This window comes from Microtus pennsylvanicus, chromosome 3 (assembly GCF_037038515.1).
Source record: "Microtus pennsylvanicus isolate mMicPen1 chromosome 3, mMicPen1.hap1, whole genome shotgun sequence".
Lineage (NCBI taxonomy): Eukaryota > Metazoa > Chordata > Mammalia > Rodentia > Cricetidae > Microtus > Microtus pennsylvanicus.
The window spans coordinates 96835360-96850482 of record NC_134581.1 but is presented as its reverse complement, the minus strand read 5'-3'; the positions used below and the strand labels follow the sequence as shown (position 1 = coordinate 96850482).

At 46.9% G+C, this 15123-nt stretch overlaps 1 protein-coding gene across 2 annotated transcripts in view; it reads left to right on the top strand.

Moving 5' to 3' along the window:
• The first annotated feature begins 227 nt into the window (after positions 1-227).
• Positions 228-15123, top strand: part of Bmper (BMP binding endothelial regulator) — a 263284-nt gene continuing 248388 nt past the window's right edge. The window contains exons 1-2 of one of the 2 annotated variants that reach the window (XM_075966511.1): positions 228-582; positions 1560-1645. In XM_075966511.1, coding sequence (XP_075822626.1) covers positions 450-582; positions 1560-1645 — 219 coding nt within the window. In that variant the 5' untranslated portion in view covers positions 228-449. The remainder of the gene's footprint in view (positions 583-1559; positions 1646-15123) is intronic. The other variant, XM_075966510.1, reaches the window with a different exon arrangement.

The following is a 15123-nucleotide window of genomic DNA, read 5'->3' as shown; positions in this document are numbered from 1 at the left end:
ACAGTGCCCGATGCGCCCTTGTCTCCTGCACAGAGCAGGCGTGCGGGCTGGACATAGAGTCCGGGGACCGGGCCGGAGTTGCGCGTGCGAGAGAGAGAAGCCAGCCCGGCTCCAGAGCGACGAGCGCACTCGGCAGCGCCACCGCCGATCCCCAGCTCCCGCCGCTCCGACACCCCTCCTCCCGGCCCTGCTCTGGCGCGGAGGGGCTGACTGCTAACCCGCTGTGAGCAACTCCCTTAGAAAAAAGCCGCCGCATTGGCCGAGGCTGGCCGCAGGACCCCTCCTCCCGGGGCGCCCCCACTCCTCCCCCGCCGCTCCGGGCGCCCGCCTCCCTCCGCCGACTGTCTCCCGGCACGCCGGCCCACAGCCCTTTTGACTGCGAGCGGCAGCCGCCGAGCAGAGGCTGCGACGCGGGACCTGCAGTCGCCCGGGATTCCCTCCAGGTGACGATGCTCTGGTTCTCCAGCGTCAGGGCTCTGGCGGAGCGTCCTTGCCGACGCTCGCCTGGGATTACCTGCTGCGTCTTGCTGCTGCTCAATTGCTCCGGGGTCCCCACGTCTCTGGCTTCCTCCTTCCTGACAGGTAGGGGGGTGGGGGCGGGAGGGACCAGTCCTTTAGGACGCTGGGGTGGTTCTTGGGAGAAGCGGCACTGGCTGGCCCGGGGATGGGAGGGTGGAGAGCACCCACCTTGCCTGGCCCTCCCGGGTGATGGGTGATGCGGAGAAGCCCGGAGAAAAAGGGTGGGAAGGCTGTGTTGAGGTAAAGAGATGTGGGAGCTGAGTGAATGCTATCTTCGACAGGGTGGTTATCGGCACTCCGCTATTTGAAGTTAGGAAATTCCTTGATTTACTTACGTTGAATCTTTTTCTCAATCCTTGTTTTAATCTTAACCCTTCCTATGCAATGAAGGAAAAGACAGCGCCGTTTCCTGCACATCCTCTTTTCTCACTCCATAGGATTCCAATAAATCCACTGTGCTAGGCAGCGTTTTTAATGCATGGTTTTCCAGACCTTGAACTTAAAGAAATGATCTTATTTTGAAAGGTTACTAATAGCAGGATATAATAATTACATATTTTCAGGCAGGTGAAGACCCCAGTTGCTATTTTGAAGGACATGCTTTACTGACACCTGGTGCAGAAAACAGAATATTTCTAAGAGAAAAGAGATTACAGTTCAGAAACTGATTTCAACCCGCAACAGCAGGCAGATTCACCTGAAAGGCCCGCTCTTTGACACGGTCCTGAATGTCGTTCAAATTTAAGATCTTCCCTAATGGCCAGTTTGATGTGAGTCTGTGTGTTGAAATGCCTTCCAGAGCACTAGAGTTATTAAATATGTGCTCAGACCAGCCGAAAACAGAAAACCTATCTATATACTGTAGTGACTCAAAGAAAACCGTAAGAATTATTTAAAATAGATTTGACAAGATTTGTTTGTGGTGAGCTTGATTACTTAAAACATTATACATTTCAGATGACTAGCATAAAAGGTAAGATGCTTGCAATAATTCCATTAATCAAGATTTAAATTTAAAAATACTTTCATCTTCATTTCAGGGTCTGTGGCAAAATGTGAAAATGAAGGGGAGGTCCTCCAGATCCCATTCATCACAGACAATCCTTGCATTATGTGTGTGTGCTTGGTAAGTGTACAGGTCAGGGAAAGAGAACTTAACTGCAGTCTCCGGCAAGTCATCTGCTAAACATGACAGTGTAACTGTCTTCACACTGGTTTTGATCATTACCAAATTGCACATCACTTGTGCATTGAATCTAGTTAAATTTTTTATTATTATTTTTTTATTTTGGCAATTTCTGCCTCAGCAGGCTGAGAATTCTTATCTTGGACATCGCTGTTGTATAAGTACAAGTCAAGGTGGACTTTGTATAACGTTGTTTCAGGAAAGCTACAGTTTGGAATGCCTGCCACTACAGTGAAGTCATAGATCTCACTACCCCTCAACTTTCTGCACTGGTTCTATCCAGTGAGCTCAGCAGGGGATTGCTGAGATAGCATTTCGGTACAGTGGTCAAGGATAAGATATGGGAGAAGGGAGAGAGATGACTGCCACAAAGGACAGGCCTAAGACAAGGTGTAATCTTGTATTGATCTCTTGCTTTTCTTTGCCTGCTGTGACGGAAGCTCTGGCACACAGGCTTCTTTTCTGACTTGAAAGCACGGGTCAGGAAGAAGGACCTATTCATAATCAGGAGTGACACTTGGCTGTCAACTGCTTAGTTAGTACTGGCAGTGGCTAGTAGATTCAAACGGATCATTTGTTTCAAGTTATTTTAGCTTAGACTCCTGATAATTCTGATAAACAGCCACTTGGAGGTGATTGAGCTCCACTGAAAAGACTTTCTGAGACACATAGAGATCTACAGAGGATAACGTTTTCACTGAAGAGTGTTTTACCTGCCATTCACCTTTGGTAAAACTCAGTTAAAACTACACATCTTCAACCCCTGTTGGGAATACCTTAAGGCATTTAAGAGCAGATTCCGGCAGTGATGCCCGGATGCTAGCTTGTTATCCCAATCAGCAGTAGGGAATTAGAGAGTAACCGACTCTCTTCAGACAAAAGCCACACTATCGATGTCCAGAGGACTCAGACTCTTTGTGACAAGAGACGAGATCAATGTTTAGAGATGATGAATGAGTTTGTGCTTGCATCAAATGAGTATCAGGCTCTGGACTGAAGAAATCAACAGAAACAAGTAAACACGCTTTTCATTGGCTGAGACAATGAAAATTGCAGCCTAATGAAAGGTGCTCTTCCATATTGATGAGCTGCCGTGTTAACCGTCTTTACTAAAGAACACCCTGAACATAAGTTCTGAGTTTAGACTATGACTTAGCTATAGATTTACAAGCATGGTGTGTGAATATAGTCTTCCTTTTTCATTTATTTGTAGAATGTGAATAAATGATTTAATTTTCTTCTCAACATTTTACAAGAGATTATCCTAAGTAATATTTAAATATGCCGAGAGCTCTACATGCGAACCTATTGCCTTTCTTTTTGGTGATATTACGATTTGTGAAGCCTAAATACACATTTTGAATTTTGCAAACCATTATCACATAATATAATGAAACATCCCCCACAAGGCATTTTCCTTTCCTAGTAGTTCTTGCCCCATGATAGACAGTGCCTTTCTTTCAATGTGGAGACTTAGTAATATGAAAATTGATGCCAGAGTTATTTGCTGCGTGCTTTATAAAAGTATCAGCCAAGTTCTGAAAAACAGAAAGAACATGGAGAGGCATCTATAGAGGACAAGTCTCAGTTCTTTCCTTATGCTCCTGGCAGCAGGTCTCACCCATCATTCCTTCAAATGCCTTCCTTGGCTGCTATGCCCAGTGAGAGCTGACCATGACCTTGGCAGGGATGTAGAAGGATGAGCCCACATCTCAGTGTTATTGCTTCTCATGCATCTGTGATGACTTAGGAAGAGTAGGCGTGAGCATGTCTCTCTGTATCCACTCTTGTGAGCTTACAGGGGATGTGCTACACCCATAGATTTCTTGCTGCATGGTCAGGAGACTGCTCAGTATTTTTGAACTTAGGTTGGAAAAGAGATATATTTAGTAAACTGGTAGTATGTGCAAGCAACATTTCCAAAACCTTATTTATTTGCCAGACAGTTTGCGAAGCAGCTTGCATTATTTAACTTGAACCCTATAAACATCTTTTGAGAGGATTCTGTTCGTTTTGAAGACGAGGAGGCTGAGCTTTATGAAATTAAGAAGCTCGTGAAGGTCATATTTTATCTGCACAGTATTCAGTATTTTATTTATCAAAATTACCGAGCTGACACGCAGGGTCATGACTGTCTGTCTCTGGAGCATACACGCATAACTAGGAGAAATAGGCTAGTTGTTAAGCTAATGAATGAGAAGCTGGAGGAAGGAGAGGGCCTGTCGAAATTTCTTTTCCTCCAGGCCTTCCTTGAATGATTTTGTTTTGTTCTTTTGAGCCATCCGGAGCTCAGTGAGCAGTTGTTAGTCACACCGCGTGAGAGGAAAAAATATTTCTTTCCGATTTCAGCTGACCTGCAGGGAGTCCTAGTTCTGAGTGAGGCTTGCGTATGAATATTGGAAGATATGTGATAGTTTAACTCAATTTTGGATTAGAGACATAGGAATATTTAGTTTGGGTTGGTCCAGCTATTTTGGAATAAAGTAGTTAAGGCTGGGTGTAAGCTCATATCTTGTTTCATAACATGTGTGAAAAAAAAGCTAACCTTCAATGTATGCTTAAAAAAAGATGGAGGAAGGTACAGTTGGTGGAAGTCCGTGGCCCAGAGTCCTGAGTGTAATTACAGTGTCAGAGCCTGAAAAACTCCAGAGAATCTACACAGTCTGATTGAATTTTTAAGGTTCAGAGTAGCTCAGAGATAGAATGAACACATTTCTGTGGACACTCTGGGGACGAGGATATTGCAGAAGCGAACAATTTCACCCCGATTTATCAGTCGCAGAGGCCAGAGCATCCTGCCAGAACTGCTAATGGGCCAGGAATTAGCTGTTTGTTAGGTGGCAGCGGAATCTCTTTCACAAATGGGTGGGTGCTGTCTTCAGTTCCTGCATTCCAGGGCAGAGGTGAGACGCGGGACCCACATCTGGGCCCCGGGGATCCAGGCAGGCAGTGTACCCTAGAGAAATGCGTGCTTCCTTGTTCAGTGAAAAACAAAGCAGGGCTTTCGCACCTTGTGATCTTTAATGGGACGGGTGAGCCTCACACTGTTTGTTTCCATGATCCCCACCCTCCCCTGCTAGAGTTAATTTTCTAATAATGCCCAGGACAACACACGGGTGCCTGTCCCAAAGTCCTGCTGTTGGCGGACAGTCACACTCAGATACATGACCCTGCCGCAGCTCTCTGCTCCACGGCCATCTCCAAACCCACCGAGTACAGGAGGAGGGGTGTCCATGCTTCTGGGTCTTTGCCCACCTCACTGCCGCTGAGGAAGTGGTGGGAGCCAGTGAGTTCCGCCCAGGCCTAGAAACCTGAGATAACTTTGGAGTCTGGGACACTGAAAACCAGAAGTCAGAGCTTAGTTTGGCGTACATTTTGTTCAGCAAAAAACATTATTCCTGAGGTTGAAATTTCCTCTTTTAAATCCAGAGGTGCAATGCAGAAATGGGCCCTCACTCATAAAAAGCCATGTGAATTCCCTGTTATAAGAAGCAGGCCCCACCTATCTTGGAGCTGACTGAACAGCTTAACAGAGCCGACCTTGTCCACTCCTCTTCCACTTTCGTAATCACCAAAATCCTCTATCGCCCAAGGAGCAGCTCCAGCATCTCCGTGTCTCAACTGCCTCTGCCTTTGGGCTTTCAGCTCTACAAAATCCTCAGGTTTTCCACAGTTCACATTCTAACTGCCTGAAGCATGGCAGAGATCATCAGAACTCATATTAGGCCCTTAGCTGCAGCACGCATAGATTCCTGTGTGCGCATGCGCTCGGCGATACCGTAACTTGTTGAGTCCGGGACGTGGGGCTTGCAATGTGTACATGTAGATCTGTGTCATTTTTTTTTTTCAAAAATGGCTCATATCATTTCAGAAGTGATCCAATTTATTTGTTTATATTTATATGGTTGTTTTTAGGCAATCTTGGCTGACCGCTTTGAAGATTTTTGAGGAAAGGTTACTTAGACAGCGATGCTGGCAAATTCACAAATGCCTGCTTTGAGACAGTTCCTCCTCCACAGGTCTCTAGGCCCAGAGGAGCAGAACAAACCTGGGGCCACACAGGCTCTGAAGGCAGAACTGGGCTGTGAAGCCAATTTACTGTCAACTTCAGCAGTCAGCTTCTGCGGGTTGGTCACCTCTGGAAGCTTTCAGGGAAACAGCTCCACCCAATCAGCTCAGGGCTCTTTGTGGGAGGATTCAGAATGGAATTTTGAGGGCTGGAGAGATGGCTTAGCCGTCTTCCAGGGGTCCTGAGTTCAATTCCCAGCACCCACATGGTGGCTCACAGAATGGATTTTGAGCTGGTAGCACAAACTGGTCTTGGATTTGGAGACCCTTTCAAGGACAGATGCAGCTTTTGGTTGGCATCCTTTTGTTTTGGGGAAAGGGTTTAGTTTAGGAATTCCAGAAGCCTTGTTTACCATCTAAAAGGTTGCAAAGGCAGCTGGCCCTGTCTCCTCTCTAAGCCGGTTTCCTCACAAGGAAAGTGGGATGGATGTCAGTGTCTAGCCTGTGGGGTTGCCATGAGAATTCAGTGCTGTGCAAGAGAGAATGTCTGTTTAGTTTAGGACTTAGATGGGAGGAAGTCCCCTGAGATGATTTTTTTTTTATCCTTTAAATTATTATTTCCTTAGATGAAGTAGTCTATAGAGGTTTGTCAGAACAGAATACAAAAAAAAAAGTCAATGCAGAAGAGACCCAGGGGTGATCATATCTACCCTTCTCTGTGAACCAACTCCATCACATCAGTAAAGCTTAGGGAGGTTTATGTCCCTCCTACTTGAGCTGGCTGGTCATGGCCGCTCCTTATTAGTCCAGTGTTCTGTGGGCCCTTTTGTGAGTTTTCCCCTTGCTCTGTATTAAATATCAAGAAAAACTTTCCACGGGAGTGGGGCCTCCTTTCTTGTAGGGCATTTACGTCTCCGTGCCTGTGGGGTCCCCTCCACCTGTACTTTCATTGGCAGAGATAGGGTTGAGCCGTGGTGCCCCGTACTTCTGGAAAAACTGCCTAGTGGTCTGGCATCATGGGGATTTTCCTGGCCCGCTTTGTGGCAGTCTCGACCCAGCTCCAGACCTCAGTGCCCCAGCCTTTGCTGCTCCCCTCTCCCAGTCCCCTCTGACGCAGCCCTGCCTTCACCTTGGGCATCAATAGTAGCCCATGTTTTAAGTCAAGAGAACGATGTTGAGGACAGTGTGGGCCTCATACTGCATTGCGTGAGGCTGGGAGAACACAAGACAGCAGGGAGCCAGGCAGCCAGGGGCCAGGAAAAATAAAACCAGTTAATAAACATCCGTTGGTTAAGTAGAGGGTCTCAGCGTTTCCCACCGTCTTTGTGGCACTCTGTGTGGCGTGTGGTAGACCGAAGCCTTTGCCGTGAAAGCAAGCTAGGGTGGTAGCCGCTTGTGTGTGGGGACCAGGTGTGCTCAATGGACTTAGCGCAGATCATCAAGTGACCTGGGCGTGTGTTTGGAGACCTGTTGATTCCTAGTTCTAATTTTATGGAACATTGCTTAAGGCGTTAGGAGGAGCAGGCTATAAATTCAGTCACACAGTCACACGGTGCATTTTTCCTTCATCCTATACCTCTCTCTGCTTCCATTTTGTCTCATTAGTTTCCGGCCTGATCCATGTTTATTTAAGTCACTGTGCTGCTTGGAGAGGCCTTAAGGAGACCAAGCCCAATGGGACAGATTTTAATCCACAGCCTGGTGGAGCAGAAACAGAGATGAATAAAAAGGGTTTATCAGCTGGGCCTGTTCTGCTAGGCCTATGATTCCAACTACTTGGAAGGTTGAGGCAGGAGGATCATAAGTTAACATGGATGATTTAGTGATAGGAGATCTTCAAATTGGAAAACAATTTTTTTTAAGGGTTTGGAGTCTATAGGTCAGTGTTAGAGAGCATGCCTAGCATGGGTTCTAAGTTCAGTAGCTGGTACCATAAAATCATAAACAGAAAACAATAAAAACATAAAGAGGAAACAACAAAATAGAAAAAGGTTTACAAAAATGACAGAAAAAACTTCACGACAGACTCCAACCCACTTAGGTTAGAGGCAAAATTGCGTCACAGTGGTGAGAGCTTGCTGGAGACAGGGGCTGGTAACACAGTCTAAGCAAAGCATTGCAGGAGAGAGGCGAGTGTGATTGGGTTGTGTGGGGAGCTAGTCCAAGGTTCCTGCGGCTCTGGTGGAACGGGAGGTAAGAGCTCTAAAGGAACCAGCTTGGGAGCCCTTGAACGTCATAATAAGGAAAAAGTCCCTTGCGTGTGATTGGGGTCAGAAGGGGCCGTTTAACATTCTTGCAGGCCACATGAAACAATACGATGTGCTATTTAAATGCCTGTAGGAGTTCTTGTGGGCAGATGTTTAGAGTGGAGAGGCTGGAGTTTGGAAAGCAGACTGCAGACCTGTGGTGTGGTCAGGTGGTGGCGAGCATCCTGCAGCGCGGTGTGTAGTGGGCATGGAACGAAGGCAGTAAGTCAGTGTTTGGAGAATAAGGCAGCCAAGGGAATGCGGTGCAGGGTGAATGACGTGGAGGCTGTGACTGTCACACAGGCACTGCTGCTCGGAGGAGAAATGGTTTGCTTTTAGAACACCCTTTTTGGAGCGCCAGCCTCTCCTTCCACTTACAGAGACCCAGTTCTCTACATCACGGCGTCACTCACTGAGCAAATGGTTTACCATAGCTATAGGCACAAACACAGGTGTCATTAGAGGCTGGAAGCGCTGAATCCCTTGAAGCTGAAATAGCAGCCAGATGTGAGCCATCATGTGTGTGCTGGGAATTGAACTCTGGTCCACTGGAAGAGTAGCAAGTACTCCTAACCACTGAGCCATCTCTCCAACCCAGTTTCATTGGTGTGCTAACACACTAGCAAGTCTACTGGAAAGAAGCATTTTGAAAATGCCCTGCGGGTTCTTAAAACATGCATCGTGATCTGGGGAGGGATGAAAAGTCCTTATAGAAATAAATTTGGGCTTTGAATGGAGATTTTAAAAACCCAAATCTGCAATGCTAACCAGGAGGTTCAATCTTGACAGAAAAATATGTAAGGGCACCCCAGTGCGATAGATTATAGTTACGGTGGCAGGAAGAGAAGGTGGAAGGCAGGGGACAAAGCGAAAGTGTTTGGGAAGACAGTGACCAGGGTTGTGGGATGCTGAAGAAAATCACACTGACAATGTAAGGAAAATTGCAAAGCAGGAAGCTTGTCACCGTCACCCTGGACTGTCTGCAGCCAGGGATGGGCCTCACCTGCCTGAGGACTGCGGCGCATTTGCTTATGAGGTTGAATTGATCACACATGGGGTTGGCTTGGAACCCTGCTGTCAATATTCCAAAGCTAAGATTGCCATAAGGATTTTGAAAAATTAATGCAAAGATCACAAAATTTTCCAACTTTGATTTTAAAAAGATCTCACCAAAAGTGAAAACACAAATACCACAGGAAAATTTCAAAGGTACCAAAACAAGCCTCATTTCATGGGCAGAAGTAATAGACCTTCTGCGCATGGTTTCGGAATGTTTTTATGGCTAAATGCAGAATGGATCAGGCCACACGGAGGCATAGTTCTTTTCTTAGGCATAAGAACAACACTGTAAAAGAGTCTGGGTAATATTAAAACTTACTATTAGAAACATTCAAGTTTGGTCTATTAAACTGTTAATGGTGCTTTAAAAATATTATGATATGATTTTATATCTTAAAATCTAAATCTTCAAGTAAAAATACGTTCCTTTCTCACAAAAATTTCAATGCCCAGTTTTGCCCGTGATAGACAGCATTGGAGCGTGGTTTTGTGCTAGAGGGTGTGGGCTCAAGTTTTACCCAGGTCAGCTGGTGGTTATCTGTCACTTATCATCTCTCTGAACCTTTGTGTGGGTCCTGGGCGAGTCACTGAGGCTGCATGGTCTCATTTCAGTTGGTGGCAGTGGGTATCCACCGAGGGGATGAATAGCTAAATGAGAAGGTGTCTGTGAAAGGCCTTTGTCACCAGGGTTAAGGGATTCTTACTAAAGGCAAAGACTCTTTTTAAAAAGTGATGTCTCCACAGTGTGGAGATGCTTATGCCCCTTACATAAAGTTGGAGAGTGTTTGCCTATGCAGAGCCTCCTGTATGTTTTAAATTATATCTTGATTACTTATACCCCATGGATGTGGAGAGTTATGCCATAAACCAGGTTTTGGGTTCAATTCTTTTTAAGTACATGCCTTAGGAATCACAGTACAGTTCAAAAGTCTAGTCCTCAATGCTTGTGTGGCTTTAGGTAAGTTGTGGAATATTTCTGTATCTTGACAACCTCATCTTCCTTCACAGCAGGGTGTGAGCTAAAACATATAAAGTCCCTACACCTGCTCTGGATGGAGGGAGTGTGTGGAACCACAGTCTGGGGTCCTCCTAAGAGGTGTTTGGGCTGCTAATGCAATTGATGTCAATGCCTGGGAAATGCCTTCCTTCTGAAGTTGCTTAGGGTGGACAATGGGTCTTGAGGGAAGGTAACTTTTGTCCTTTTTGTATACAGACAGAAAGTCCCAGCATATCGGTGGTTTGTTTGGTTTCTCATTCTGAAGCGCTCACTTGCTCAATCTGCATCTAGGTTCACACAGCTAATAATTGCGGTGTGTCAGTGAGACCCAGTTGTCCTCTGATGGTATTTGCCACTGCATCTAGAAGAGGCAGGAAGGAGGCAGAAAGTAAAGTTCAGCACTGAGCAGGCCTTGGACGGAGTGCGAATTGGTCCAGTTGACTGTGTACCAAAGTAGCATAGAGTTTTGTTCTACACAGAGCACAGATCAGATGAACTCTACTGAATTTGAACCCGTGGACCCAGTATGCGCATGCTGTGTTGGCCTTGTTCCCCATCTGAGAGCGGTGTGTGTTGCCTGTATGCAGAACTGGGGTAAATTCCTGCCTTAAGGGATGAGGTTCTGAAGTCTAAGAACTTGTCATGATCTTTCCTACTGCCCTATAGCGTCATGGAGAGGTCCACGACCTTGAGGCTCGAGTGGGAGTCGGGCTGGAGTTTCCTGTTTATAGTTTAGGTTAACACTTGGGATGGCTCTCCCCAGAATGGAACTCCACGTTCCAAAACATGACTCTCCCAGAAAGCTTGTCACAAAAGGTCACCCTCCTCTATTAACAACATCCTAAATAATCATTATAACAACACATCTCCCCTCCGCCCCCAAGCAAATGGAGTTGCGTTTGAAAACATAGACGCTCGTAGGCAGGCAGCGTCTGCGCTGTGATGAAAGGAGTGATCCCTCCTGGAGGAACATCCTGCCTGTCAGGAGCCGAGTGGTTGCCGACAAGGCAGGAGCTACAGGCCAGGGAGTTTCTTCCACTCCCAAAAGTCACAGGGAAAATGCCCCCAGTCCAGTGACTGGCCTCGAAGCCCAGTCACCTCCAGCTCCATCAGTAATGCTAACTTTGAAATCTTGACACAGGCCTTGGTGTTTATATTAGCTTTTGGATGTCAGTTCCCTTGGCTTCTGGAAGCTGACTCTGTTGAAAATTATGTTTTTCTTTGAAGGACAAAGGCCTTATTGTATGTACATGTCCTGGAGTGTAATGAGCTGTTAAGTTTTTTTTTTTTTGAATGTTAGGTGATGGGTGAGACTAATCCAGGTCTTTGAAATAAGAATTTCACAGATCTGTAAAACAAATGGCAATTTAAAGTTTTGTGTAGGTAACGTAATCAGAAAAATGAGAGAGTGAGTGGGTGTCACCTTTACTGGCCATAACGTGTCTCCCAAATGCATTGCTTTGATGGAATTACCATGATATGCCTCTGGAGGGGACCTGCAACATGAGTGACGTTCCTCTGGGGCTGCTTAGCGCAGAGAGTAATACACGAGCTCGGGACTGTGCTGACCGTCACACTCTAACCCACAGGAGCTCAGGACTGTGGTGACCGTCACATGCTAACCCACAGGAGCTCAGGACTGTGGTGACCGTCACACTCTAACCCCCAGGAGCTCAGGACTGTGGTGATCGTCACACTCTAACCCCCAGGAGCCCAGGACTGTGGTGACTGTCACATGCTAACCCACAGGAGCTCAGGACTGTGGTGACCGTCACACTCTAACCCATAGGAGCTCAGGAACTGTGGTGACCGTCACATGCTAACCCACAGGAGCTCAGGGTTATTGCTAACATTACGTTCTAACCTATACAAGCACTCATTTCCAGAACAGTTCTTGTATTCTTGGTCAAATAAGTAGATTTGGCTAGATGGTTCTCTGTAACTGCTTGTGTTGTAAGCACACACGTGGGCATTGTAATTAGGTCCAGTGGTCATCACGTCGCCCCTCTGATCCAATTGCTGGCTTTTGGGTGCTGAGGGTGACCACAGGAGGCTGTTTCCAGTAGAAACCGTTTCAACCATGCAAAGGAGTCACAGAAACCAGAAGACCCGGAGCTCCTCCATTTCTTTGAGCCTCAATGAGAGGTCACTAGCATCTTTACCTGGACTTTAGTATTTATTTATTAATTATGTATACAGTATTCTGTCTGCGTGTATGCCTGCAGGCCAGAAGAGGGCACAAGATCTCATTACAGATGGTTGTGAGCCACCATGTGGTTGCTGGGAATTGAACTCAGGACCTTTGGAAGAGCAGACAATGCTGAGCCATCTCTCCAGCCCTGGACTATTTTTTAAAAAGCTTTTGAAGGCCGCTTTCTGGGGTTCCTTTGGGGTTTAAACTGTGAATTACAGAATTAACATTTTGACCTAATAAAACCCTTCCTGATGTCTTCATTCTTCCCCATGTTTGTTCTGTAAAGCATCTTGGTGAATAATGCTAGGACATTTGCTTCTGTTTTATTTCCCAAATTAACTGCCCTTTGTACTGAGATATGAAACTCAGTCTCTCTTGGTTTATGATGTAGACCAGCAACCTGGCCGGGGCTCAAAGCTTCTGCCTCTGCTACAGCCCACTGCCTGGTGGTGCTTCTCAACCTTCCTAACGCTGCAACCCTTTAGTACAGTTCCTCATGCTGTGCTCATCCCCAACCATAAAGTTATTTCATTGCTACATCATAACTGTAATGTTGCTACTGTTAGGAATTGTAACGCAAATATTTGATATGTAGGATATCTGATGTGCGTCCTCTAAAGGGGATGCTACTCAAAAGGTTGAGAACCACTGCCCTAAAGGCTTCCGAGCCCAGTCCACGTGGTCTCTCCTGCTCTCTGCATTCCTCGTGTAAACGCAGAAGCATGGAGTCATTCACGGAAGCAGTGCAGTGTGGTCTCAAGGGACACTACTTTTGTGAATGAGAAGACATGGAAGACTGGGCGGATGTTCTTCTACTTGGGAGCTGCTATATCAGAGCAGTTGGGATCTGCTGTGGGCTGAGTTTATGTCCTTGTGGGGAATTGGGCCTCTCAAGTTTGAGTCCTGGCTATTTCTTGTTTCCAGGTCCATGTGAAATAGTCATCCAGGTGCCTAATGGGAGCCGACATGCCTGTTGCAGCCCCGTTAGCACATAGGTGTGCACTAGTGTGAGCTTATGGTGGTGATTCAGGGGAGATCCTAATCTATGGGAGACTGCTGGCTGGCAGAAAAGGAGCAAGTCTTGCCTTCCTTGTGCCGCTCCTTTGTCTTGGGCTGCTTCAGAGGGTCAGTCCCTCTCTGCTTTGGAGGGTCAGTCCCTCTCTGCTTCAGAGGGTCAGTCCCTCTCTGCTTTGGAGGGTCAGTCCCTCTCTGCTTCAGAGGGTCAGTCCCTCTCTGCTTCAGAGGGTCAGTCCCTCTCTCCTTTAGAGGGTCAGTCCCTCTCTGCTTCAGAGGGTCAGTCCCTCTCTGCTTCAGAGGGTCAGTCCCTCTCTCCTTTAGAGGGTCAGTCCCTCTCTGCTTCAGAGGGTCAGCCCCTCTCTCCTTCGGAGGGTCAGCCCCTCTCTGCTTCGGAGGGTCAGTCCCTCTCTGCTTCGGAGGGTCAGTCCCTCTCTGCTTCGGAGGGTCAGTCCCTCTCTGCTTCGGAGGGTCAGTCCCTCTCTGCTTCGGAGGGTCAGTCCCTCTCTCCTTCGGAGGGTCAGCCCCTCTCTCCTTCGGAGGGTCAGCCCCTCTCTGCTTCGGAGGGTCAGCCCCTCTCTGCTTCGGAGGGTCAGCCCCTCTCTGCTTCGGAGGGTCAGTCCCTCTCTGCTTCGGAGGGTCAGTCCCTCTCTGCTTCGGAGGGTCAGTCCCTCTCTGCTTCGGAGGGTCAGCCCCTCTCTCCTTCAGAGGGTCAGCCCCTCTCTGCTTCGGAGGGTCAGTCCCTCTCTGCTTTGGAGGGTCAGTCCCTCTCTCCTTCAGAGGGTCAGTCCCTCTCTACTTCAGAGGGTCAGTCCCTCTCTGCTTTGGAGGGTCAGTCCCTCTCTGCTTCAGAGGGTCAGTCCCTCTCTCCTTCAGAGGGTCAGTCCCTCTCTCCTTCAGAGGGTCAGTCCGTCTCCTCTGCTGGGGTTTTGTACATCTAGTGGACCAACTGTGTGTTGATTCCTTTTCCTCCTTAGGCACAGAATAATATTTGGGATTTATTTTTTAAAAAGTGTCATCCCCCTATTTCATGAGCAAAGACATATTTAAAAAATTATATTTGGGTTCTCATTTGTTCAGTCTAGAGATTCAGAGCTCCTAAATCTTGCTCTTATGAGATTTTTGATATTTGCCTCGTATTGTCTGATACAAACAGCAATTTCATTCAACCTCTTTTGAAGATCTTTTAGCATTAGGAAAAAGAATTTATTTTTATTCTTTTAATCGTGTGTGTGCGTGTGTGGACTGGTGCATGTGAGTGCATGTGTCTTCTCAGGCCAGGGGCATTTGATGCCACTGGGGCTGGGGTGGCAGGTGGCTGCATGCTGCTCTAGGGGGACCTCTGGTCCTCTCTACAAGAGCACTTGGTGTTCCTAGCCACGACATCACCTCCAGCTCCAACCCCGGGATTTTTTCAATGTAGATATTTATCCTGACAGTGTGCTTGAGTTCAGATTGAATTTTGACCGGGTTCATAAACTAAAAACAAATGTGGAGATGCAATAAACTATTTCTCAGTCCGTGATACGGTAAGCTCGGTCTCTGAACCTCCTACTCCAAATTTATGCTCCTTACATCCTCCAGCCCCATCTGAGGGCTGCAGGGCAGTGGGGAGAGGCAGGCGGAAGTGTTCTCAGCTCTGTGGTAACAATACATGCTCCAGCCTCTGCAGGGCATATGGGAATTGCATTGCAAGACTGTAACAGGAGGATGATCGATGGCTGCCCATTGAACTCGCTGCATATTTATTGAACATTTATGTTAATAATGCCCCAAGGCTCTGCAAGATTGAAGAAACAGTTTTTACATGGACAGAAAGGATTAAATTATGTTGGAGAAAGTTTTGAACTTAGGTATCTTTTATTGTTTTTGAGCTCTTTGAAAGTTGATTAACGGACAA